This window comes from Triturus cristatus, chromosome 12 (assembly GCF_964204655.1).
Source record: "Triturus cristatus chromosome 12, aTriCri1.1, whole genome shotgun sequence".
In the NCBI taxonomy this organism is placed as follows: domain Eukaryota; kingdom Metazoa; phylum Chordata; class Amphibia; order Caudata; family Salamandridae; genus Triturus; species Triturus cristatus.
Window position 1 is genome coordinate 571225344 of NC_140595.1, and position 27449 is coordinate 571252792.

The 27449-nt window shown below is 47.4% G+C and overlaps 1 protein-coding gene across 1 annotated transcript in view; it reads left to right on the forward strand.

Moving 5' to 3' along the window:
- N4BP1 (NEDD4 binding protein 1) overlaps positions 1 to 16993 on the forward strand; it is a 241775-nt gene extending 224782 nt beyond the window's left edge. Inside the window, exon 7 of the mRNA XM_085639351.1 lies at positions 15312 to 16993. Coding sequence (XP_085495477.1) covers positions 15312 to 15648 — 337 coding nt within the window. The 3' untranslated portion in view covers positions 15649 to 16993. The remainder of the gene's footprint in view (positions 1 to 15311) is intronic.
- The last annotated feature ends 10456 nt before the right edge of the window (positions 16994 to 27449 follow it).

The window sequence follows — 27449 nt, forward strand, 5'->3', positions numbered from 1 at the left end:
TCATGCACCCAGAGGGCACCTTAGAGGTGCCCCCTGAAAACCTACCAGCCTTTGGTGTCCTTGATGACTAGTTTCTGCCAGCCTGCCACCCGAGACACTGTTCTGATCTCCTGGGGTTAGAGCCTTTTGCTCTTCAGAGACCCACAACAAAAGCCTGTCCAGGAAGGGGTAGCAACACCCCCCTCCCATAGGATGACCTGCTTATTGGCCTCCCCGTCCAGAACCCGCTTGGCAACTGGGCAGTTGGGAAAATTAGCTAGTTAAGTAAGCCTGCCACCTCCATGCTAGTACCACCCCTAAGATGGGCTACTGTGAGGTGGACACAAATTTTCAGAAGTTGCTATCTTTGTGATGGCATACTAAGGAGTTCTGGGACAGGGTTATGCCCACTTTCCACAGGAGGTGGTAATACAGGAGGCTTAGTGACCTAAGGGTACTGCTACCTTACACTCCCCTAAGACTCCTAAATTCAGTATTTAGGGGAGTCCCTGTAACCAGATTCTGGTGACCTACGAATGAAATGAAGAGCCGCAAAAGCAGAAGACTGAAAAAAGCACCTGACTTGACCTTAACACTTCTGTAGTGTCTGCTGTTCTCTGTCAACCCTGTGCCAATGATGACTCATCCTGCAACTGAGTGCCTCCCAAATCTGGGAGTACTGTCTGCCTTCAATTAAGACCAAGACCTTCTGTGAAGAGTGGACCTTTTCCAAAGAACTCCAAAGGAGAAGACTGAGGTCCCTGGAACTGCCAAAACCCGACACCTGAAGAAACCACTGCACCCGTCGCCTCCGGCCTGAGTTGGAGTGGACAAACTGTGCCAACAAGGTTCCCCAGCCCTCAGGAGCTCGAGTCGATCATGGTCTCACCCTTTGTGGATTCCCTGACGTCGCCTACAGTCTCTGCCCGCAGGCCCCTCTCAACTACTACTGCTAAGAGAAACGCGGTGCCTAAAGACACCTCTTCATCCGTCACCCCCGGGCCATTGAGAAGAGAATCCCAGGTGTCCCTATGTCCCAAAGAATCGCAAGCCTTGAAACCCACTGTTGGTTCACACCTACTGACTTCCTAGCTAGAACCTGCAACCTCTTTGTACAGAGACTGATCCCCATTGAAAGCTATTGGGCTCCCGACGCTGATTTGCTCTCTGCACCAGGCCACCCTCTTGCTTCTGGTGGTGTACTGCTGGTGCTGCGTTAGACTTTGCCCACCACTCATCTTATCTCCTGGAGGTAGGTCTTGAAAGTCGCTGGACTATACCTGTTTGCAGAACTTGTTCTTCCTTCTATAGGATAACATTGCAGAGCTCAGAAATCCACTTTTTGAACTAAAAATAATTTATATTTAAAAACGTTCTTACCTGAACGCTTTTTCTCTGATGCATGAACATATATAAAGATACTTCGTATTTTTACTCAAAAGGGAACCCCTGGACTCTTTACACAGTTTATCAACCTATTGACAAATCACATAAAGAGCCAGCTTCCTACAATGTCTCACAAGTGCCTCTGGTTTCCAGAGTCTCAGTTCTCTTCCACACGCCATTGGAGACTGACATTTTGGTATAGTGTTGCAACAGCAGAACATGTATTTCCCTTTGCCATTCTTCCACTGTCTTTCTCTTCCCTGGGACCAGATTTATACCTAAATACAGGGTCTTCAATGAATCAAGATGTTAGTTTTTTAGGTCTCCTCCAGTGTTTGGATCCCGAACACCCATATTCCCATGCTCTTAACTCCTGTTTTCTGTCCGTTTGACCATAAAGTACTGTTTCCTAAAGTAGCCAGTATGTTGAATATTTTCTTTACTCGTGTTGAGATGATGGTGAAACGGAAATCAAGGTAGAGCCAGTGCTCAAAGTAAATAAGAGCATTTATTCAAGCTCCTTTGTTAGAAAACTGTCCCATTAGGCCACTTCTCGACCTTTACCTCTTGCACTGTCGACCTTTACTTCTTCCACTGATGCACATCTCAAGGTGCAGAGTAGTCAGTATTTTGAGTTACCTTTTACTGGAAGCTCAGTGTACAGATGATTGAAATTGATACATTGTGAGGAAATCAGTGGTAGGCAATTCCATGCCTTGGCATTCAGTATAGAAAAGGTCCAGCCGCTTCAGCAAACTCTGGCAAAACCCCAAATCGCCAGTAAATTAGCTTGTTGTTATCTAAAAGATCTTACAGGGGTGTATTTTTAAAAAATATTTAGCATTTAATGAAAGTGATGAAGGGGCAACAGATGCCTTTGTGACAAGGGCAGGCCATGCTCACTCATTTAAATCTTTATTCGAATATCAAAAAATAATCATAAAAAAACATGGCAATACATGATTACTCCTAATGAAATCCAGTTCATAAATAACACTTGATGTTATTTATTTGTACAGTTTTACAACAGCAGCACCCACTTGGGTTTGATAATGGTTCGGACTGCAAATACCACATTGCTTTGCGGCACACGCCTATGTAGGCGGGAGAACCTGCTGTGAAGGGCGGGACTCTGTTTAAATAAAGAGCAGGTGTTCTGAACCACATTTGGCGTTGTCCTACTTGTTAACGGCTCTGGCAGAAGGATTAATCTCCGAAACGCGTAGAGCCTATGAAACTCTTACATTGTTTTTATGGAGAAAAGTGCCAGCTGCTGACCTCACTGTAAGGGTTAACGTTTTCGTGAGGGCTTTCTCACAGAGGGTAAGATAGACAGCCCTAGAAGAGATTGCGACTTTGGAAGAAGAGATTGGAAAGGAGACTGATAAAGATCAACAAACCGAATTAAGAGAGCAAATGAAAAAACGGTTACAGAAATACAAACTTAAAATACGGCAAAGAAAACAAGACAAATTTGAGAGAGACGAACGAGACTATTCACAAGGCAGAATTCTGGCGCTGGTCTCCTCAACTAGCCTCCACTATGAGGAATCCTAGAGGCCAGTGACTCCCCTGCCTCACCAGCAATAGACCACCGGGGTTATGGCACCAGGAGAGTCAAGCGCGGGAGGCAGCAAGTAGGAGGGAAGGCAGCGCGCCCCAGGCCTCAAATGTACCACTCAATGGGCTCCAGACATCGCAGCAGGCCCTTACTGGAGTTCAAGATGGAGACCACCGGAGCCCTCACTGCCCCAGCAGAGGCTCACCAAAGTTGCGGCCAGGCAGCCCAGAAACACAGCAGAATGAGCAGAGGAGAGGCCACGCGCCCCCAGTCAATGAGAAATGGTTATGAGGCGCCTTTTAAGTGTCGGGATCTATGGTGCCTCCAGCGTCTGCACTTCAAAGTACGGAGCGAGCGGCTCACCGCCACGTTATAGCAATGGAGGGCGGGCAGCTCCGCCAGTGATCCGCGGCAGCACTTCAATGTCCCCATACGACCACCTCGCAGCAGGCCCAGCAGCGGTTCGCGCCTCAGTCTCCCTCAGGCCCAGCAGGCGTGTCGGCTGCAGGTACGATCCCGCATCCGCAGCACAGACCTCCGCCAGCCCCCGAACCCACTCACCGCCACCAGCGCTGAATGGCGCACGGACATCCAGCGATGCTCAGCTGCCTCAGAGTAGGGCCACTGTAACCGCTTCCCAGCTGCCGCCGCTCCTCACTCCGCATCAATTGGACAGCAGCCACACAGGGGAGCATCCAGCCGCACCCCCTGCCGATGCAGCCGCATACCAGCAGGAATCGCCCCAGGCACCAATCCCCCAATGAGCAAGGGGGAGACGTGCAGCAGCCGCCGCTCACCGACCTCCAGCGGCAGCGCGGCCTACCGTGACCCGGCAGCCGCCAGCTTACTCCAGCACCACAGCGGAGTGAGTTCAGTGTATTTTCGACCCGCTATCTAGAGCTATCAGGCCCGCAATCACCATGGGCAGATGCAGCAAACAGGGTGAAGGCCCTCCGTCCTCGGGCAGGCATGCAGGCCAATGCATTCAGCAGATATTTGGCGGATGGTGGCTCGGGTTGGCAGAGCCTCACAGAAGTGTGGCCATTTTGCCTTGCGCTCTCTACCGGGCTCTGCTGTTTAATGCGAATGTCAGCAGTATTACAACAAGTAAGCCTTATAGCAAGTTCTGTTCAGAAGCCAAGTCTGTAGTTGAGGAACCAGCAGGTACATGGCAGACATTGGATACCTTGACTATATCTTTAGGTTCAGTTAAATCCTTTGATTGTCAATCTATGCAATCTAGACCCAATAAGGGGAGGAATCTGTTTGAAGTTTCTAACAGGCTCATAAACCATTGGTGTAAACAGCTGGAACCCATGCTGCACCCTGGGTTGCAGGTGTTTATAAAAATCCTAGCATAAGAACATTGATGCAGCCTTTCAAAGGATGCTTCCTCCGGTTACTTGATATCAAACGATGGGCCAAACTCTGATGCCTGCAATTAATCGCTATACAATTCCCCCCTTCACCCCCCCCCCCCCCCAATAAATTCTTAGTGGTAGGACCAACCCTCCTGACAAATATATTGGTATTCTCCCTAATATTGAAATGTAAGTTTTGAGCCAATCAGTGGCTTATTTATGAGTTCAATCAATCGGTGCTTGTTAAGGGCAGCTACTCACCCGTTAGGGTCTCAGGGCGCAGGGGGGAGGTTGCAGGTCCGAACTGGGCGCTGTGGTTCATTCGAAGAACCAGGTCTTGAGATCCTTCCTGAATTGTCAGACAAAGGGAGAGCCTGAGGTGAAGAGGCATGGCATTCCAGGATCTGGCTATGAAGTAGAAGAATCTTCCTCCTGTCCTGATCTTGGGAATCCGGGGTACAGTGGCGAGGGCCAGTTAGCAGAGCGGAGGTGTCTGGTGGTTGTGTGGAATGAGGGGGTGGTTAAGGAATGCTGGTCCAGCATCATGGAGGGAATTGTAGGAGTGTGAGTAGCTTGAAGGTGACTTTTTATGTTGACTGGGAGCCTGTGCACTTCTCGTAGGTGTTCGGAGATGAGGACCAGTCTGGCTGTGGCGTTCTGAAGTTTTCTGAGGAGTTTCTGGGTAGTGCCTGCGTAGAGTGCGTTGCCGTAGTCTAGTCTGCTGATTACGAGTGTATGGGTGACCGTCTTCCTGGCCTCAGTGGGGATCCATCTGAAGATTTTCCGAATCGGGTGAAGTGTGTGGAAGCATGATGAGTTGATTCTTCTGTAGAGTGGGGCAGAGACTGTACATCTGTTGTCATTGCAGCATATGGACAGCCTTCTGGTATGAGGTTGAGGCATGACAGGTCAGTCACATCAGGCTGGGCAGAAACCTCAGTATCCCGATCAGACGGATTGCTGTACCCCTCAGCCCCCCGCTTGTATGTCACTCTCCTCTCTCATTACATTCGGGGTGCCATCATATAGTGGCCCGGAAAGATTGGCGTTGGCAGATCCCATATATGATTGTGGCATAGGCTTGTCTAAGACTGAGACACTGGCAATAGAAATGGCTGGCCCAATGTAAAAGGACACATTTTTCCTGGCATGTGTCAGAGACCAGTCCAGATCTGCGTTTTCAAGGCTTCTCCTTCTTTCTACCAATGGAGCGACTCAGGCAACAGTAATATCTTTAAACTTGACAAGTACCTGTTCCCAGTCAGGATTTGGAGCTCAATTTACAGATGGCTGAGGTGGACGACACCGCTGCGCAGTGCAAGATGAGTTTTTGCCTAGACACCTCTGTACTCCGGGCCTGTGGTTACCACCCTGCTTGGGCTGTTGTTTCTTTTTGGCAGAGGGTCCACACTCCCACGTGGGATATAACCAAATTGTTGGGGTCACCTATAGTTGACGGGTGAGCTTGGGACTTCGATTCACTGGGTAATGGGTTACCAGTGGTCAGAGTCTCTGACCTCAGAGCATGGCTGAAATCCTGGCTGGCCCAAAGTGGGACAACTTGGGTCTTCTATTTAATCCAGGGATAAACTTTTCTCTGTGAGGTCTATCACTTTATGGATGAGCCCTACTGCATGGGCCAAAAAGGAGACCAGCGTAGTGGATCAGCTTTATCATTATCCTTACCCCAAGACAATTTTCTCTTTCCCATGTCTCCCCAAGCTTAACCCCAAAGAAGATGTTAGCTATGTTGGCAAGATAAGTTAGACGGAACCACTCAGCAGTTATTATAGTTCCTATTATGTCACCAACTACTTTAGATGAGCAGTGTCTCACTGTTTTAAAAGCAAAATCCAAACACTAGGGGAGGTGACCCAGACCATCCGATGACTGGTGAAGATGGGCCTACTCCTGGCCTGGGCGCATCCCACGCATTTCCCACACGCTGCGGTCTCCCTGCATTTAAGTGCGCATTGGTGGAGCCCTCCTGGGCTCAAGCAGAGGTTCTTGAGGCTTGTTGTTCCCCTTTAACAAGCCACTAGCTAAACTGCAGTGTGCAGTCCCCGCATGCCGTGGTCCCTCTGTCCTTGAGAGCATGTTGATGGAGCAGAGGATGCAGTCCCCAGAACACCCTAAATAAACATCTTGTGAGGAAAGTAATTTATTATATGGGGTGATTGGTCAATCTCTCAGTGCAATAAATGTACAATTATGTATTGAGTTCAGGCAGGTTAGTTTCGTAAAACCATGGCTCAGTCCAGGGTAGCTGTGGGTCAGAGCAGTCCGACTTCAACAAAGGAACAAGTGTAAAGCAATATAAAGTGCCAAAAAAGTTGAATAAGAAGGGAATACAACACAGTAAAAATCTGCCACCAATTTATACCAATAGGTTGCGTTTTGCTCTTTAAATAGTCACCTCAGCAACATAAATCCACCAGAGGGTTCCTGAGATACACATATTCAAAGGAGGAACAAAACATTTTCACTCCATTCTATAAATCTTTGTAATCTACTGTGACTTGAGTTTTAGGGTTAGCCACGACAAGTGTTTGAAAATGGCAATATGGGCACTCTTGTGGAGACTAACTCGGTCAGTTAGCCAGTCACAGGGACTAGTCCGGTCCAGTTGAACGGTTACCTCGTAGTCCAAGCAGTCTCCAGTCCAGTTGCTATGAGCAAACCACTATAGAAGTCAATGGAGTGGTCCTGATGTAGGGGATGAAGGAGCTAATGGATGATAATCCGGTGTCGGTGGTCTTCCTGTAGCCACTCGTTCGTCCACGAGCACATGGGGGAGCTCTCTTTAGCCATCAAAGCTGATGTCCTACAAAGTCCGGGTGAAGTCCAGCACACCACTAATCCATCTGCCCCACAAGACTCTTCCAGGTCAAGCAGACTCTGGTGCAACTGGTGAGGGCCGGGTATCTGTCTGTAAAGTTGCACCTCAGCTTCCAGTGGCAATCAGACGTTTTAGTTCTGGGCTATCAAAGGAGCAGGTTTCTCAGCTTTTATGGCCCTGCTGCTGCAACTGGGAGTCAGCCTACTGACTCTTGGATTCCCCATCTGTCTGGGGTTCATGGACGACTTTTCCACAAGTGAAACACCATAGGCACAGTCCTTTCCTTGCTAACCCAAGATGCAGCAAGTGCTGCCTGGCCTTTGGTGCAGCTGTTTTAAGGTTTGAGTGACAGGGGTGCCACTTTTATGTCCCTTACGAGTTTGGGAAACTGGGCAGTCTTGCGAATTGGCTACCAGGGCCTCTCCCAACTGACGATGACTTCCTGCGAAGTGTGGCATCTAGCTAGCCCAGAATGCTTTATGCTGCCCACTCCCAATATGGTAGACCCTTCTTTTCGCATGTGACGCTCCGTAGCGCAACCCAAAGTATGACTCTCCGGGTGCTGCACAACCTATGGAAAAAACTGTTTAATCGCAACTTATCCCTCTCTGCCCAAGATGCCATCCTGTCTGTCAAAACAGAAGAGCAATCCTTCTCATGTGTGACTACCATGTGCTCTTCAAAGGCGGCATTCCCTTTGAAGCTGCCTCTAGGGCTCTCACCCACTCTGGCCATCCTGACAGGAGGAAGTCGCACCTCTACTCTCGGCAGGTCTTTTGTTTCTCTTCCTGAGGGTTGTTCTCAGCTCTCCTCAGGAAGGCAGAAGGCTGTCTAGTGGATAGCAACCTTAACTGGCTACTGTAAACCTTGGGCAACAAAGGGGCAACTTTCTAAAGTTGTTAAAACGTTTTAATAAAATCGGCTTTAGCAGCAGGTAGAGTTTATGGTAACAATTTGTTTGATACCTTTAAGTAACATATTTAGTAGTCCAATTTAGAAGTTAGCACTGCTGAGTTGTTGGTGTCTAGCTCCATACTTGCCAATGGGGCTACTAGGCGTTTCCACAGTATAAACAACAATGTAGGGTTTTTACTGCCAGTACATGTAAATTTAATAAAACACATGTCCATTTTTTTTTAATAATGCACCCTGCTTTTTGGATCAGTAGGCCTGCCTTTAGCGATGACATAGAAATATTAAAAAATAAGTTTTGGGCTTTGCCATTATTTTAAATGGCAAAGTCGACTTAACAGTTGTGAAACTGCTTGGCCATCCAGCAGTGGCGGGCTGAGAGTCATGCTTTGCTTTGTCAAACTTACGGAGGCACAATAAGTGCTGCAGACTACAAGAAACACTTAACATACAGGCCCTTGGTACCCCCTGGTACCATATACTAGGGACATATAAGTAAGTTAGCTTATGAGCTGATAACCTCTATCCTTTTAAGGGTCAGAGCAATGTTACTGAGGCCTGTCTTTTATCCAGGACATCCCACTATGAAGACAAACTTTAATTCTTTTACAGGTGTAATCATTGGTACAATCTAGACACACGTTTGAGTGCCATCTGCATATGTGTAATAATTTACTCCAAAAGAGAAAAAGGTAGCTACTGCTGCCACATCAATATTAAACCGGATCGGGCTCGGTGCCAAACCATGTGGAACTGTACAAGATACTTTTTGAAATTCTAAATCAAAAGGGGCCAGCTACTGTACTTCAAAGCACTCAGATTGATAGAAGAAATAAACCAGTTCAGGACATTGTCCTTGATACTGAGACCCAGAGGCTGTTATTTGCTACTGCACCAGGCATTGTTTCAGTGCTGTATCATGCGCACAAGCCTAAATGATGAGTCCAAGATGTCATTTGATTTAATAAATTCAGAATGGCCAATGCTTTCAACAATTTTAGTTTGAAACGATAATATTAGCTAATTTTATTTATCTATTCTTAACAAAGGTGTAATTATTTCCCACTTCCAAGAACTAGGAACTGGCTTGATTCAAGCAAAGGTTTACACACTATGGTCCATTTAGGAAAAATAACGTCAGAGATTAGTCAAACTTTTGGTGGGACACGGATTAAAAAAGATGAAGTTTGGATTAGATGTATCAGAATCTTCCCTGGGAGGAGCATACCAGGTAATATTTGAATTTCTGAATTATTGTGTAAAGTGGTAATATTTTGCTTGTCTTGATTTTTGAAGGAGCCCAAAATAACTACAAATAATGCTCTGAGGAAAAAGAAAGACCATTGCAAAGGGATTGAGTGAATTCGATGGAAGTGCCACCTCGGGAATGGACACGCTTTTAATTATAGAAAATGCTTATTTCGAGGGGTTAAAATGTTCAGTCATCTTATTGGAATAGTGTGTATCCATGCCAGTTGGATAAGGTTCTTGTAAGAGTTTAACTTTGTAATTAGACTTGGCAAACTCAAAGGATTCCTCAGTTTTTTATGTTTTGTTTGGTCCTCAAAAGTGTACTAAGGTTTAGTTGATATAGCTTTACGTATTGGAAATTTTTAGGGGATGGTGGCATCTAATGCAGAGGTGATCTGATAGTCAACTGCTTCTGCATTTCCCTCCGTACAATTAGAAAAGCTAGGTGAAAAGACCGCCAGAAAGGTAATCATCTGTTCCCTCTTCAATTTGGCCCATAGTCTATTAAAAGGTGCCAATTTACTTGAAACACATTTCCGTACTTGTGTGATGGTTAGAGTACAAAAAAAAAATACAGGTTTGTGGTCTTTCCATGGAAGGTCCTATGTGTAACTGAATTTACTCATATCGGAGTTGGTAAAAAGTAAATAGAGTGTATGATTTCCTGTATGTGTACGGTAAGTCATTGATTATGTAACTTACATGACTGTATATGATTCTATTACATTCTGAGTTTTTTTCATTGAGGGTCATCGACACAAACATTAACATCTCCTACAAGAAGTATTTTGTTGGAGAGGAGCATAAGCAGTATGGTACTATCAGCCAGATTGTTGACAAAGAACTTTAGAGGCTCAGTAGGTCTATGATTCAAAATTACATTTTTAGGTTTTAGTGGCATTTAGCTTAATATTTAGTGCATGGGTTAAAGCCATAGGTATTGGATTGTACCTAAGATTTTAATGTTAGGCGTGCAACTGATTATATTTACCCTACCCATAACTAGTCAGGGTGGGTTCCATGGCTTATTCTTTACCCTACAGTGGTGTCAGTCTGAATTTCATGGCCAGAAGAGACTAACCGAATATTTCTGTTACAAATAATAAATCAATATTATATTTTGTAATGAGGTAGAGCAAGTGTGTTTCATCATGGATCTAGAATTGATTTGTGCACAAGCAGTCGTAGGCAGGGCCCTTTTACAGAACCTGGGGGATGAGTATGAGGCTTGAGGTTGGTATCACCTTGAAAAATTTAGGAGAGGCACAGTATATTTCAGAAACCACATGTGACTTAAGAAGGTCACTGGATAAACCTGCATCTTGTGGAGTGTTCATACAAGAGAATTAGGTCCCTCGCAATGCAGTGTGACTTAAAATGTAAATGAGTACCCTGCCCACCAAACTGTCCGTCCACCTAACTTGGAGACAATCAGACATTAATTATTCCACCGACTGAGTCACCATTGTCTCTATCGACCAAAGGATATTTATTACACCATCTGCTTTAGGGGTGGACAGTGGAATATCAATTTTTTCCTGCCTGTCACTGCCACAAAAAACCTGGCAGAAAGGTACAGGGGGAAAAAACAATGACTCCCACAGTCTGGGACAAAGCTCCCTGGGTGTGGGAGTACTTTCAAAATTCACACATTGGGAGTTTGTTTGGGGTGAGGGGGTAGGGAGTTGTGTTTTGTGAACACCCATCAATCAATCAATCATAGCATTTGTAAAGCGCGCTACTCACCCGGAGGGTCTCAAGGTGCTGGGGGAGAGGGGTCCGCTATTGCTCGAAGAGCCAGGTCTGGAGTTGCTTCCTGAAGGAGAGATGGTTCTGGGTCAGCCGAAGGGGGATGGGGAGGGAGTTCCACGTCTTGGCTGCCAGGTAGGAGAAGGATCTTCCTCCGGCGGTGGCTCTGCGGATGCGTGGTACAGCGGCGAGGGCAAGGCTGGTCGATCGTAGCTGGCGGGTGGGCGTGTAGAAGGTCAGGCGGTTGTTGAGGTACATGGGGCCCATGTCGTGGAGAGCTTTGTGTGCGTGGGTGAGGAGCCTGAACGTGATCCTCTTGCTGACAGGGAGCCAGTGCAGGTCTCAGGTGGCCGGAGATGTGGCTGTGTCGGGGGATGTCCAGGACGAGACGTGAGGAGGCGTTCTGGATGCGTTGTAGTCTTTTCTGAAGTTTGGCTGTTGTTCCGGCGTAGAGGGTGTTCCCGTAGTGCAGTCGGCTGGTGACGAGTGCCTGGGTGACCGTCCTCCTGGTTTCGGTGGGGATCCATCGGAATATCTTACGGAGCATGCGCAGGGTGTTGAAGCATAATGATGAAACTGCGTTGACTTGTCTGGTCATCGAGAGGGAGGAGTCCGGAATGAAGCCCAGGTTGCGTGCGTGGTCCGTTAGCTCGGGAGTGGTGCCCAGGGCAGGGGGCCACCAGGAGTCGTCCCAGGCGGAGGGCGATGATCCCAGGATGAGGACTTCCGTCTTGCCGGAGTTCAGTTTCAGGCGGCTGTTCTTCATCCATTCGGCGACGTCTTTCATCCCTTCCTGGAGGCTGGTTCTGGCGGTGGCGGGGTCGTTGGTGGGGGAGAGGATCAGCTGAGTGTCAGCGTAGGAGATGATGTTGAGGTTGTGTTGGCGTGCGATGGCTGCGAGACTGGCTCATGTAGATGTTGAAGAGGGTCGGGCTGAGTGATGATCCTTGTGGTACACCGCAGATGACTTCGGTGGAGTCGGATCTGAACGGGTGGAGGCGGACTCTCAGTTCTTCCGGCGAGGAACGAGATGATCCACTTCGGTGCCTTCTCTTTGGCAGGAAAAGGGAGGAGCGAGATGGGGCGGAAGTTCTTGAGGTCGGTGGGGTCCGCCGTTGGTTTCTTCAGGAGGGCGCTGAGCTCGGCGTCCTTCCAGCTCTCCGGGAAGGTGGCGGTGTGGAAGGAGGTGTTGATGTCCCGGAGTTGGGGTGCGATGATGGAGTCGGCCTTGTTGAAGACGTGGTGGGGGCAGGGGTCGGTTGGAGATCCGGAGTGAATGGTGTTCATCGTGCAGGTGGTGTCCAGGCGCAGAGGGTGGTGGTGGGGGGCGTTGGTTCGGCGGTGGGGTGCGTGGTTGGTGCGCCGAAGCTGTTGTGTATGTCGGCGGTCTTGCGGTGGAAGAACGAGGTGAGTGAGTCGCAGAGGTCTTGTGAAGGAGTGATGTCGTTTCCGGCGCTGGGGTTGGAGAGCTCTTTGACGATGCTGAAGAGTTCCTTGCTGTTGTTGGCGTTGTTATCCAGTCTTTCTTTGAATGCTGTCTTCTTGGTGGTGCGGATCAGCTGGTGGTGCTTGCGGGTGGCGTGTTTGAGGGCGGTCATGTTGTCTGTGGTCTGGTCGTGGCGCCAGGCTTTCTCGAGGGTGCGGCAGTTCTTCTTGGAGTCCTTGAGTTCGTCGGTGAACCAGGGGGCTTTCTTGTTGCCGGGTCTGCTGGGAGGGTTCTTCAGTGGTGCGAGGTCGTCGGCGCAGGCGGTCAGCCACTGTGTGAGGTTGCTGGCTGCTTCGTTGGGGTCCGTTTTGCTCGCGGGTGGGTTCTGGCTGAGGGAGGTGATGAGCTGCTCGGTGGTGATCTTGCTCCAGCGAGGAACCTGTTGCGGGTGGTGGTGGGTCGTGGTTCTTCTGAAGCTGAAGTGGACGCAGCTGTGGTCCGTCCAGTGGAGTTCGGTGGAGTGGCTGAAGGAGACGTGCTTGCTGGAAGAGAAGACTGGGTCAAGCGTGTGGCCGGCGTAGTGGGTGGGGGTGTTGACCAGTTGCTTGAGTCCGAGGTTGGCGAGGTTGTCCAGCAGGGTGGTGGTGTTGCAGTCCTTTTTGTTCTCCAGGTGGAAGTTGAGGTCCCCTAGGAGGATGTAGTCAGCGGAGGGGAGGGCGTGCGGGCTGATGAAGTCTGCGATGTCTTCGCTGAATTGTGTGCGTGGTCCCAGGGGTCTGTAGATGAGGGTGCCTCTGAGGGTGGTCTTTGGGTCGGTGTGTATCTGGAAGTGGAGGTGCTCGGCGGCAGTGAAGGTGTCGGCAGAGTTGGTCGTGATGTGGATGGTGTTCTTGTGTATGATGGCGATGCCTCCTCCGGTCTGGTTGACGCGGTCCCTCCAGGTGATCTTGTATCCGTCCGGGATGGCTGTGGCGATGTCGGGCGCTGAGGAGGCGTTCATCCAGGTTTCTGTGAGGAAGGCGACGTCTGGCGATGTTGTGTCGGAGGTTCCAGAGTTCGACGGTGTGTCTGTGGACGGAGCGGGTGTTGAGCAGGATGCACTTGAGGTGGTTGTTGCTGGAGGACGGCTTGGCGGGTGCAGTGCACGTCCGGAGGCAGGAGAACTTGCAGGTTTGGCAGGTGAAGGGTCCGTGGGTGCGTTTCGGGGTGGCTCGGTAGCAGGCGGGATCCCGTCCGGCGTTGAGTGAGATGAGGGTGGCGGTGTCGTACGTCTGTCGTGTGGGCTGGCATCCACGGGGGCCAAGGGTCCTGGCACTGGGCGCGGGCGTAGACGGGCTTGCCTTTGGCGCGCCCGCTGTGTGTACGCGCGGGCTCCATATGAGGCGAAGTGGGAGGGCGGAGCAGCTGGGAGGCGGGAGCGGGGCGGCCAATCGGGTACAGAAGGGAAAAAAGGGGGTGGGGCCGCGATGGAGCAGCGGCGGGAATCGGGGAGCGGGTGGGGTCACCAGAGGGATTAGCGAGGCACGCTAAACCAAACAAATGCACAAATCAATACAATGCAGGAAAAATACACAGGTACAGGACAAAGATACAGTGGGCACTGAGAATCGGGCTACAAGGGGGCAGTACAGAAAAGAAGCAGTGAGCACGAAACGGGCTAAACGGAGCAGGGACTGCGAGCAGCAGCGAGGGGGCACTGTGGCGAGGCGTGGGGGGTGTCCTGAGATCAGGTCACGCTCACCTGCGCCGCGCGGGCTCCATATGAGGCCAAGTGGGAGGGCGGAGCAGCTGGGAGGCGGGAGCGGGGCGGCCAATCGGGTACAGAAGGGGAAAAAAAGGGGGCGGGGCCGCGATGGAGCAGCGGCGGGGAGCGGGTGGGGTCACCAGAGGGATTAGCAAGGCACGCTAAACCAAACAAATGCACAAATCAATGCAATGCAGGAAAAATACCCAGGTACAGGGCAAAGATACAGTGGGCACTGAGAATCGGGCTACAAGGGGGCAGTACAGAAAAGAAGCAGTGAGCAGGAAACGGGCTAAACGGAGCAGGGACTGCGAGCAGCAGCGAGGGGGCACCGCTGGCGAGCCGTGCGGCGTGGGGGGTGTCCTGAGGTCAGGTCATTAAACTGATGACAGCTGTCCTCTGAACCTTTAGTACATTGTAAGGAACCACTTTGACAGCTGTTTCCTACAGTTACCGCTGGGCCAACTCTTATCTTTAAGTTTGGCAGGCGCAAGTCTATCAGGGTGGCAGAGATAATCACCACCATGACAGAGTGTACTCTGCCAGCCAAACTCTTATCAAGCCCTAAGTATTGAGTTGTTTGTATTGATGATGTCTCTTATGTCTAATATGGTAGAACAAAGTAAAGAGAGTGTAGGTAGTTAAGAGTAAGTTGTTGAGAGCATTATTTTAAATGCTATTCATCTTGGGTGCCAAGGATCACCATTCTACTGGTCCATGTCTGCAGTGCCATTTGTTGACACCTGCAGCCCATATGCGTTTCCTCTTACAGTTTGTAGGGGACAGGAGTAAAGCATGACTAGGCAGTCTCCTGACCTTCTCTAGGAATGTTTTTTTGCATAATGGATATTTTTCCTGGCAAACCTCTTGTGTGGCGGTCCAGTCAACTGAGTTCAGGCAGTGCCCGAGGACGGTAGCTGGGAAATAAACAATCTTATTCATTGAGTAAAGCTCTTAATGGCATGGTACTCTAACTAGTGCATTTAGCGTGCAATCTAAACTGGAGAGTCTAACTCAAGGCAGAGAGATTACCTTTACACTGTGCTCATTACTTACAAATGTGGCTGTAAAACATAATTTGCTGTTCTGCTCTTTTTTTTCAGCAATGTTCCTGCACTATGCCTTCCCACGAACACTGAAGGCTTGAATGTTTCTCAATCATCCCTTATTCCACCAGCCTCCTCTGCTGCTAGTGTGGACATCCAACCCGAGCTTCAAGTACACAGAGGTCCTCAGCTTGGCTGTACTCCACAGATCCAGAAAGTGCAGTCTTGTCAAACCAAACCTACACAGAGAAATAGTGCAGAAACTATGCATTTAAAAATTGAATTGCTTAATATTTTTCCTGAGAACCAGCAAAGACATAAAATTGATGAAATATTGACTGCACATCCATACATGAGGGACCTCAATGCACTGTCTGCCATGGTACTGGACTAAATCTTTTATAACCCTGTTTAAGAACTGATATAGAATGTAGCTGTTGACTCAGCATTACTGAATCGAACAAGCACAAATCTTTTCATATGATGCTTCAGAATTTGTAAGGATGTGAAACATTTTTCTCATCTTAATCTTCACTCAGCTAAGACACTAAAGCCAAGAACATTGACTTGTACACAGCAGTTGCAGTTTAATTTTTGGGAGAGTGTTTTCCATATAAAAGGACAACCCAAATGAACACATTAGACCCATAGCTGTTTTTCTAATCTCATGAGATTTTCTCACTTGCAAGGTACCGGAATACCCTGTGTTTAACTGATGAACATTTTATCTGTTTGAGGAAGGTATCATCGGCAAGTAAAACATTTTCTTAACTTGCAGGCTGTAGTTCTCTTCAGATAAACTGATTCATGAATTTTGCATGCAGTGCAGTGTACTTGACTTAGCTCAGACTGTTATATGTAATTGATCCCCTTATGCAAAGCAGAAGTGGTTTGTACTACATGATAAAATCATAATGGTATCATGAGCCCAAGGAAATATTTTCTTTGTGCTTTGTGGATAACTAGAATGTTCTTTACACTATTGTTCCTGATAGTCGATTCAGTCCGTATCATGGTGAACCTTTACTGTAAATATTATTAGATTAAAAAGCTGTGTGAGATGCACTATACAGTAAATTGTATAATGGTCCCTATTGATATTAATTGATTTATATAATATATATATATAGATCATCATCAAAAAGTGTCCAAATAGGGAGCGCACACTCAGCTAGTCAACGTGCAGTGAAATAAGAATTACTGACTGCCTTGCTCCGCCAGCACAGAGTACCACCTTCCTACGGGCCGTGTGTTCCGGAATGGGCACGTTTCTGTGGTGTGTGTGCGTGTGTGTGTGTGTGTGTGTGTATATATATATATATATAGTGTATATATAATGTGCAGGCTAAAATGGAACTGGCCACAATTTCTTAAAGCAAAATATAGAAGAACAGTTTTTCCAGTGTGTGCCATTGTTTTATTGCTAAAACCTTCTGCAGCATCATGTACGTTGTATAATAAATGGATCGATGTAATTCATACAAAAGGCTAGATTGTTAGTACATATGTGCTGTGCACATTTTGTACCTAACACCTATTTATGATTGCTAGATGTTAAATGTCCTCACATTGATCAGATCTTGATAATCTGAGAGAACAACCAAACAAGAGTATCCTGTGTTGCTATCGTATTCTCTGTGCAGCAACTTTGTTCTTTTTATGTGGATATATAGTGTTGCTAATAATGTTAAATGTTTGGGTTTCAATTTTTGTATTGCGGATTAAAGATTTGCACTTTACATCTTGTTACATAAATTAGGTGTGTTTCTTTGGAAATGCTGATCCTGAGCAATTCAAGTAATCTCAGGCTAAAAAACAGGTCAATTGTGTCCTGGTGCTAATACGTTGAGTTCCTCCTCTTCTAGGTTCAGGGATTGTCTGTGGCTTCTGTCAAATGTATTTGCAAAACATTTGTTGGGTTTTAAAAAACACTACACAAATAATAAGCTCTACCAGCATCCTCCTTCACTCCCATCTATGTGATGTCTTTGTATAGTATTGGTAGTCCTTCACTTGGCTTCTTTTTCCCCACTCCATACTTTATTTTCTCTTTAATCCTCTCTGCACCTGATTCCCAATCTGGTTTGGTACCCCACTGTGCGAAAACCTGGAAAGTGCTTTGAAAGGATGCTGTATCATTTAAGATCTTTTGGCATTCCGCTAACCCTGTGCATCCCTATTCACCTTAAGCTCTAACTCTGCCCTCCAGCCCGTTAGAACAGACATTTTTAAATCACCAACTTAAATTATATTTTTTGGCCTTGTACTTAAGAGATGTCTCTGAAAATCATTTCCCTCATCAGAGGCAAGTGTTCCACTTTTTTTTCTCAGAATGATTGGTCCTATATTTTTTCCTTGGCGTGAACTATTTTCTGTATATCACATCCTTCTCTCCCATGGGCCCCCAACTATGCTGATTGTAACTGACTTCGAAGTGTGCAGCACATCTAGGAGACAGCTCTCGGTGGAGATCTGCACTGCACTTGTATTGGCTTTCTGCAGACTCTCCATCCAGGGAGATCCTCTACTTTCTGTGTTGCATTTCAGCCATGATTAATTCACTGGATCTTTTTATGACTACCTTAGTGATCCTACCCCAGACTGCAATGATTCAACTTTTGCATTTTCACTGAAGTTGTGGTTTTCAAATGTTGCTTCTTTGTGAAAGAGTGAATTTCTAACCATAAAATATGATTTACAGAGTTGCAGTCTCTTAGACCTGTTCTAGGTTTTACAAGTAATTATTTAGGGATAATCAAAATGTACAGCCAACCTCAAATTGGTTCTCTATCTTCAAATAATGTGTTACACAGTATGAAATATATTCTTGCAAGAGTTCCTGGGAGGTCTTGAGGAGTCTCAATACTGACTCTTAGTACCCATCATTTTAAGGGGCTAGGTCAGTTATCTATTGGGATCACAGGTTGTAAATGTGTCCCAAGGCATGGGTAATCTAACCATGGCATGGTTAAAGGTTTGATGCAAGCACAGTCAATCGTAAGCACTTCTAGATTGCCCTTGGAAAAGGCCACTCCTCACAGCAGTCTCGCTGCCACCCTACACAGGTAATATATGTGAAAAATGACTGGGAAATAGTAAAAAAGTGGAGTGGATGATAGGGTGATTAAGGGGGGGATAGCCCTATATCCTAATTGTGGGAGGAGTGTTGTTGGGCAGATTTCTTCTTAGGACCCTTATCTGAAGGTGTGGTATGTAAGCGTCTAAGAGTAACCAAAGCAGTCTAGATTTATTGTGGTTGAAATTTTGGTTGAGAATGATGTTGGCCGAGACTCTGAGGAAGCATAACCAGGTGGACCATGTTGGGTATGAAATAGAGTTGAAATCTTTCCAATCGCAAAAGATCATTTTGACTCCTAATTTGAATAGTAAGTCATGCAGTAGGAGTTCTGCCTTGTTAAGTCGGTGGCAGGATTGGGAAGAGTCTGGTGGCCTAAGCATGTGAAGATTGAGTCAAGAGTTACTTTACAGTGGAAGATGTTACTAGTTTTGTTGATTTCTTCCCAGTATGAATGGAGCAAGGGGCAAGAAAATAACATATGTTCGAGGTCGCCAACCTTAGTTGAGCAATTCCAGCATTTGTCAGAGTTTGATAGGCCCAGTTTAAAGAGCTTGTCTGGGGTCCAGAAGGATCTATGTAGCAGCCAGTATTTATAATGTGAGATGATGGGGAAGATTTTGAATTTAGTAACATGTTTACATATTTGGAACCAGTTTTTGTCTGCAAGATGAGTGTAGCCTTCTTTAAGGCAGGAGGTGGACCACTTGTACTTAGATTTTTGTACGTAATTGGGAGTGTTTGTGAAGGATTTTATAGAGCTTAGAAGCTTGGTGGTCTTGAGATGCGATCCAACTAGTTTCTTTGGGATGCTAGGATTTTGTGGGTTAAAGAAGGATTGGCTATGGTTAATATTGACACTTAGTTTGAGGATGTTATAAAATTCCATGTTGGGGATGCTGAAGAATGTGTGTAGGAGAGAGCAGGGAATCGGGTTAGCTTTATAGATCACTTCTTTAATGTATAAAATGTTATGTGATGTCCAGTTTTGCCAATGGAGGGTTTTACATACAATTTCTATTAGTGGGTTGTGCAGTAGCGAGGCGTAGGAAGCGTGTGTAAGTTTGACAGCACATTTCCTGTCCAGGTTTTTTACTGCCACTATAGTGTCTGATTATATTTAACGAGTCTAGGGGCTTGAAGTGCTTCATTGTGATAGCAGCTAGAGGGGTGAACGGGGAGAAGAGACCTATCTCGATGTTTGCCCAGATCGGCAGGGGCAGCAGCAAAGAATTCGGGTGAATCCAATGTATTGCTTGTTTAAGTAAGAATGCCGTTTGAAGTTTGTGAAAGTTAGGGAGACAGACTCCCCATTCCTCTTTGTCCAATAGTAGGATTTTGGTTGAGATTCTAGGCCTTTTACTGCACCAAATGAATTGAGTAATAGTCTTATTGAGGAGTTTAAAAAAGGTAATGGAAAGTTGCAGAGGTAGCATACTTATTATGAAATTTACTTGTGGCGCTATTAGCATTTTGGTGCAATCTAGTCTGCCCTACCAAGTAGTATGTTTAGGTGACCAGGTCTCAATAAGGTTCTGTATTTTTTTCAGTGTGTGCGCGAGTGTCAGGAATTTCATTAATTTAATTGACAGAAAAGACAAAGCGCTTGTTAAGTGGCAATCTCAAGAAGGCTAAGAAATATCCTTGTTGGAGGAAGTTGTTGCCATCTTCCATGATCGCTCTTAGACTGTGCCTGAGAGTTCTTCAAGCTCTTTCTGGTTGGAGTGGCTGGGCAGGAGGTGAGCGGTCTAGTCTTTTCTGCACGAGCTTTATTGGCAGAGTTCAACGTGCACGCTTGAGAGATAAGCGTTGCACTTCAGTTGACTTTTTTACAGAGGCTGGGACTGTCTCAGCCAGCTCTGCAGTCTTAGAGACTTTTATTTTAGAAATTGGCGAGAGTTAGTCTTCCTGTTTCGGCGCCTTTGCGAAACACGCTTTTCCCCGAGTTTGATACTTGCATCTACAGAGTAAGTTTTATCGAGAATACCGCATCCACAAGCAAGACAGCCTGGAGTCACTCTCCAGTCCTCTGAAGGGGCAGCGCATCAGACAAGGTGGCTGACGAACCACCCGCCAAGAAAGACTGCACCCACCTGAGATGCATACTACTGAACACCCACTCTGCACACAAACACGCCGTCAAGCTCTGGGACTTGCTCAACACAACATCCCCGGACATCGCCTTCCTGACAGAGACCTGGTTGAACGACTCCTCCGCACCCGACATCGCCATAGCCATCCCAAACGGCTACAAGATCACCCGCAGAGACTGCACCAACTGAGTCGGAGGAGGAATTGCCATCGTCCACAAGAACAGCATCAGGGTCGCGACGGGCACCGCCGACGCGCTCAGCACCGCCGAACACATGCACTTCCAGATCCACACAGACTCCAACTCCACCCTCAGAGGCACTCTAGTCTACTGACCCCCCTGGACCCCGCCCCCAGTTCAGCGACTCCATCGCTGACTTCATCAGCACGCACGTCCTGACCGCCACCGACTACATCCTCCTCAGAGACCTGAACTTTCACCTTGAGAACGACAACAATGCCACAACCCTAATCGATAACCTCACCAACCTCTGACTGAAGCAACTCGTAACAACGCCCACCCACTCCGCCGGCCACACGCTCGACCCAGTGTTCTCCTCAAGCCCACATGTCTGTCAGCCACACCACCGAACTCCTCCGGACCGACCACCGCTGCATCCATTTCACCTTCCAGAAACCCACCACACACCACCGCACCCAACAGACCCCCGCCGCTGCTGGAGCAAAATCACCGAAGACCAACTACATGCAAACCTCGCTCTTAGCCCACCCACCGAACCCTCCAACACGGACGACGCTGCCCACAGGCTCAAACGCTGGATCGGGGACTGCGCCTACACCCTCGTCCAGCTGAAGAACCCCCCCCCCCACAGACACCAAGAGGGCTAGCTGGTTCACCCCAGAACTCCTAGCATCCAAGCAAGCCTGCCGGAAACTAGAGAAGAAATGGCACAACGAACAAACTCCGGACAACTGCGCAGCACACAAGGATGCCATCCGCAACCACCACCATCTCATCAGGGCTGCCAAGAGAACCTCGTTCATAGACCGCCTCGACGACAATGCACACAATAGCAAGGAGCTCTTCAACATTGTGAAGGAACTCTCCAACACCAACGACATCCCGCCGTCGCAAGCCCTGTGCGACTCCCTCGCCACCTTCTTCCACCGCAAGATGGCAGACATCCAGTACAGCTTCAACACCCAGACAGCCCCAACAGACAGCAACACAACAGACCATCCGCACACCATCGACCACGACTCCCTGCTAGCCTGGGCCAGCGTGAGCATCGATGACACCAAGACCATGAGCACAATCCACTCCGGCTCCCCGTCAGATCCCTTCCCGCACCACGTCTCTAAAAAAGCAAGCAGCCCCATCGCACCCCACCTGCGCAACGTCCTCAATCTCTCCCTCGAGACCGCGACCTTCCCAGAGAGCTGGAAACACGCCGAGATCAACGCCCTACTGAAAAAACCCAAGGCAGACCCAAGAGACCTCGAACTTCCGGCCCATCTCTCTGCTCCCCTTCCCGGCCAAGGTCATTGAGAAAATCGTCAACAGACAGCTAACCCAATACCTTGAAGAAAACAGAATCCTGGACCCTTCCCAGTCAGGGTTCCGCAGCAACCACAGCACCAAGACTGCCCTCATCGCCGCCACCGACTACATCAGGACCCTGCTTGACAACGGCGAGACCACAGCACTCATCCTCCTAGACCTCTCCGCTGCCTTCGACACAGTCTGCCACCGCACACTACGCGTACGCCTCCACGCCGCAGGGATCCAAGACTAGGCTCTGGAATGGACCACCTCCTTCCTCTCTGGCAGATCCCAGAGCGTCCGCGCCCCCCCCCAATCCCCCCCCCCCCATTCCGGTCCAAAGCCTCCAGGATCACCTGCGGCGTACCCCAAGGATCCTCCCTCAGCCCGACACTGTTCAACATTTACATGGCCCTGCTCGCACACGTCGCCCGACTGCACGACCTCAACATAATCTCCTACGCCGACGACACTCAACTGATCCTCTCCCTCACCAATGACCCCATCACCGCCAAAGCCAACCTCCACGAAGGAATGAAGGCCGTTGCTGACTGGATTAAGACCAGCCGTCTGAAGCTGAACTCGGACAAGACGGAGGTCCTCATCCTCGGCACCAACCCTTCAGCCTGGGACGACTCCTGGTGGCCGACGGCACTGGGAGCAGCCCCGACACCCACCGACCACGCATGCAACCTGGGAATCATCCTCGACTCTACGCTCTCAATAACCAAGCAGGTCAACGCTGTCTCCTCCTGCTTCAACACCCTCCTCATGCTCCGCAAGATCTACAGATTGATCCCGACAGACACAAGAAAGACAGTCACCCAGGCCCTCGTCGGCAGCAGACTCGACTACGGAAACGCTCTCTACGCGGGAGCCCCTACCAAGCTCATCAAACAACTACAGCGCATCCAAAACACCTGGACACGACTGATCCTCAACGTACCACGCCACGGCCACATCACCCCCCACCTGAGGGACCTGCACTGGCTCCCCCGTCAGCAGGAGGTTATCCTTCAAGCTCCTCATCCACACACACAAGGCACTCCACAAGACCGGCCCAACCTATCTCAACAGACGGCTCTCCTTCTACATCACCAACCGCCAGCTACGCTCTGCTGACCTCTCACTAGCCACCGTCCCGTGCATCCGAAGAACAACCACCGGCGGGAGATCCTTCTCCCACCTCGCCGCCAAGACATGGAACACCCTCCCACTGAGCCTACGACAGACCCAAGACCTGCTGACCTTCAGGAGGATGCTCAAGACCTGGCTGTTCGATCAGTAGCGCCCCCCCCCCCCCCCCCGCGCCTTGAGACCCTCCCGGGTATGTAGTGCGCTTTACAAATGATTGATTGATTGAAGGTATTTCATTTCTAATCCCTTAGCTCAGAGCGGATTTGAGACTTTGGTTATAGCGCAAAGGCAGACACGAATCAAAAACAAAGTTCAGTGTAGCGAATGTCCTCATGACTAGGTAAAGACTTAAGATAAGATAAGATTACATGGAACAATGTATCGTTAATGGAGAGACTTGCAGAGAAAGACCAATTCAGCAGTATTTAATGTTAAAGAATCGGCAATAAGAATTAAAACAGTACTGTTGCAACTAAAATTGAAATATTTATTTTGAAAAGAATTCTACAAGACTCAATTGATATCGTAAGAAGAAAGGCAAAAATCAACTTTTAACAACGCAACAACAAGCACAGACAGTGAAAGACAGTCACTGCTCATCTTTAAAAGTACTAAAGGTTCTTACTCAATCTGAGAGGCTCAAGCCTTGGAAACACTGGGTAAAGGTTTGATTAGTAATGTTTAATAAGTAGGAAAAGAGAAAAGTCTAGGAGAATGTTAAGGATGTTTTTTTTTCCTTTAATTTAAAGGTGCATCCCTTCTCAGATTGTGATAACTAAATAGAGGAGGTTAAGGAAGGCAGCGCACCATCTTCTACTAGGCGGTCTCTCGTTATTTTCTCCACTTCCCCACTAGCTGTTGTCGCATGCTAACAAGTATTTTCTTGTGAGCGTGGATAGTGGTGAGGAGGATTTGGGAGTCCGCTTCAGCTCCTGTGGAACCACTCCGATACTTCTTGACTGATTGAAGTGCCTAAAAAAAAAAATCCACTGGAGCTGAAGATGGCAAAAGGGTTTGATCTTAAGGCTTTAGATGCCCTTTTAGATGGGATACAAAAGCAGTTAGGTAGTACTATAGAAGATAATAAAACCTTAAGAGAGTAGATAAGACATTCCCAAGAGGAACCTCATCACGTATTGCAAAGAATGGATGAGTTACTGGCTGGAACATCTTTACCAAACTGCTCACAAACCTTGAAAAAATCCACTCCTTCGCCAGCCTCTGAGGTTGCCACTCAACTAATCCACGCCATTTCCCCAATCATACCGTTTTCCCCTCCTGAGAGGTTTAGTGGCGATCCGAATAAGGCACAAATCTTTTTGACACAATGTTCTTTACATTTTGGCCTGTGGTGTTTTCTGAAGAGTAGTGTGAGGTGGCTTTAATGCTGTCTTATTTGAGTGGTGATGTGGTTGCCTGGTCGATGCCTTTTGTCTCTCGAAAGGAGTACTGTATGACTTTGAAAAATTTAAATCCGAATTTTCGATAGAAGATCTGTAAATCAGCCTACTGACAATGAATTATAACTTCTAAGATAAGGAAATCAGGATCTTATTGCTCAGTGCAACAAATTAATTGTTGAGACAGAGTTGCCAGAAAGTAAAAGAGCTGCAATTTTTTATTGTGGTTTAAAGGATGAACTGAAAGGCGTGTTGGCTCAGATTCCAAAAAGGCCACAAGAAATCTCCAAACTAATTGATTTAGTTTTGCAAATAGAATATCGACTTAGTGAGAGAAAATGTGAGAAGAGACTTTCGTCCTTTTCCTCCACGGTTTAATCGCATTAAGTCTGAAGTCTCTAAAGCTGAAACAGTTCAAGTGAAGATCCCATGCAGATTGGATCGATTAGGGGTCATCTTTCTAAAGAAGAAAGGGATAAGAGAAGGACAAAAAATGTGTGCATGTACTGTGGGAATTGGGGCATTTTGTTAAGGATTGTCCAAATAAGCCCAAATCTAGTTTTTCGGGAAAAGATCAGTCCCATCAGTAGGAGTTTCTGCTCTGATAGGAAAGAAGAAAGGATCAACTCCTGGAATTCAACATGTGGCCAACACTCTTCAATCTGCGGCTCCTCATCTGATAGTTTCCATGACAGTCAAATATTATGATTTAGAAATTAAAGAGGTTTCAGTAATGATTGGTCCTGGAGCTACCGGCAATTTTTGTGATCAGAAATATGACGTGAAAATAGGAATACAATCTATTCTAGAGAAGGTTTTTGAGTCAGTCCGTGCAGTCGATGGAACTAATCTAACCTCTGGACCCATTACGAGAGAAACAAACTATAGAGTTGTCAGGCTTGAATGGTCATCAAGAGTATTTGAGATTTTATTGAATTGATGCTACTCAATTTCAAATTATTTTGGGGTTGCCATGGTTAATGGAGCATAATCCAAGGATTGATAGGGAGACATGTACTGTGGAAATGGCATCTGAATATTGCATGCAACATTGCTTTCATGTTAGAGAGAGAGTTAGAGGGGTACCCTGCCACTAGTTTGGCCTTACAATCTAATATGGTTTGTGTTATGGATTTGAAGGAAATTCCTAAGGAGTATTAGGATTTGGTTAAGATGTTTGATAGGAGGAATGCTGAGCGATTGGCCCTACCCCTGTCTATCTCGGTAATAGTGAACCGCGAATGGTTGATGCGGTATGTACGAGTGCTTTTTGTAATGTTTTAGCTATGAATGCACTGCATATACGCTATTTTACATCACTGCGTGGGTTCCATTTTGTATCGGTGGCCAACTTATGGTTGCCCTCACATAGGCTATATAGCATGAAGCGAAAACGGGCCTTTTAGAGCACATGTGCCTTTCCTTGACTTCTCCGTGACCTGGGCAGCTTGGCTCCGCTGCCCCAGGTCAAACTGGTCTCACGAGTTCCCCGTCCTCTGGCCACCTGTGATTAGCATCAGGGCTTGACACACCATAAAGTCTTTTCATCCTACACAAGCCTACGGCTAATCTCTTTCACACATTGCTGTTCCTGCGTTATGGCTTGTTTCCCAAAACAGGAGATGCTCATGTTTATTGGGGCCTATCGATATCTGATGTGGGATCTGAGCTTTGCTGTGTAAATAATTGCGGGCTGGCTTCACTGGAATGTGGGATGGTCAGCATGACTCTGCTTTTTCGTTTGTAATGTACACTTTGAATGACCATGCCATAAACCCAAGAATGTATGCCTGAGACAGGAAAATCTGTATTTAAGAAGAAGCCCGTTTCTGTGATTTTCAGCAGTCTCCTGAGAACATACACGCTGTTGGACTTCTAGGACGCCTGTAATTGGTCTGCAGCCAATAAACTGATCTTTGACTTCACCCAGAAGACTCTGTGTTTCTATAGGTCTGAAACAGGAAGAACCCCGAAGTCATAGGGTGTGTTCCCCTGCACCGCTGGGCTTAAAATACCCAGTACTTCAGTTGGCGCCCAACGTGGGGCAATTTCAGCGGTACCGGTCCAAGCCAGAGGTTCGTGAGGAGCTTCGTGTGGAAATTCTGGAGGAAGGCCGCCACTTCATCGACCCCTGCATGTCGACGTGGTCCGAAAGTCTTTTCTGCGAGGTTCTCCGCGTCCCGACGGCTACGAAGGACTGCTGCCCTGATTAATCGCCCTGTTTTGGACCCTTGACGATTTTGGTAGAGCGAAACAATCGAGAGAGTCTTCTGGTGACGCCATCGATCATCAATATTCAGTTAAGTATAAGTGGAGCGTCTCCCAGTTTGAATTTGGTATCCTTCGGGATCATTTCGATTTGGTGCTTGCAAGTCCCAAAGCCAGAGGACTCGTGTATTCACGAGACTATCGTATTCGATAATCCTTTGATGTTTTGAAACTAGACTAGTGAGCGAAGATGCCTGGTTCTAGTGTATTTTGTAGATTGTTTTGTTTGGGTTGTGGAAGGGATTTCCAGTTAGAGGATTCGTGTCCGGTTCCTCCAATTGGAACTCCAACTTATGAGCTTTATGTAAAACATGGCGTGGGCCCCATTGCATATATGAAATATGGATCCGATACACTAGAAAGGACGGTGTTTTAAAATGGCCCCAAAATGGTAGTTTCGATACAGATATCTTTGATAATTTGGAAGTTAAATTGTTTAAAAAGAAAGCCCTGCCGGCGATGTTTGATTCTTTCCGCCTATGGCGAAAGGAAGCCAAACAGAAGGAAATTAAGCTAGCGAAAAGAAATAGAGAGAGAGGTATGTCAGTGATGCAAGCAGCTGTGCAATTTAAGGATAACGAGGAGGAACAAATGAATGAGCAATTGCACAGACAGCGCAAACTAGGGATTGATAAATGTTATCCTGTTTTGTCACCCCTTGTGCAAGATGAGACAAAAGAGAAAGAAAATGATTCCCTAATGTCCCATTTGTTAAGTTC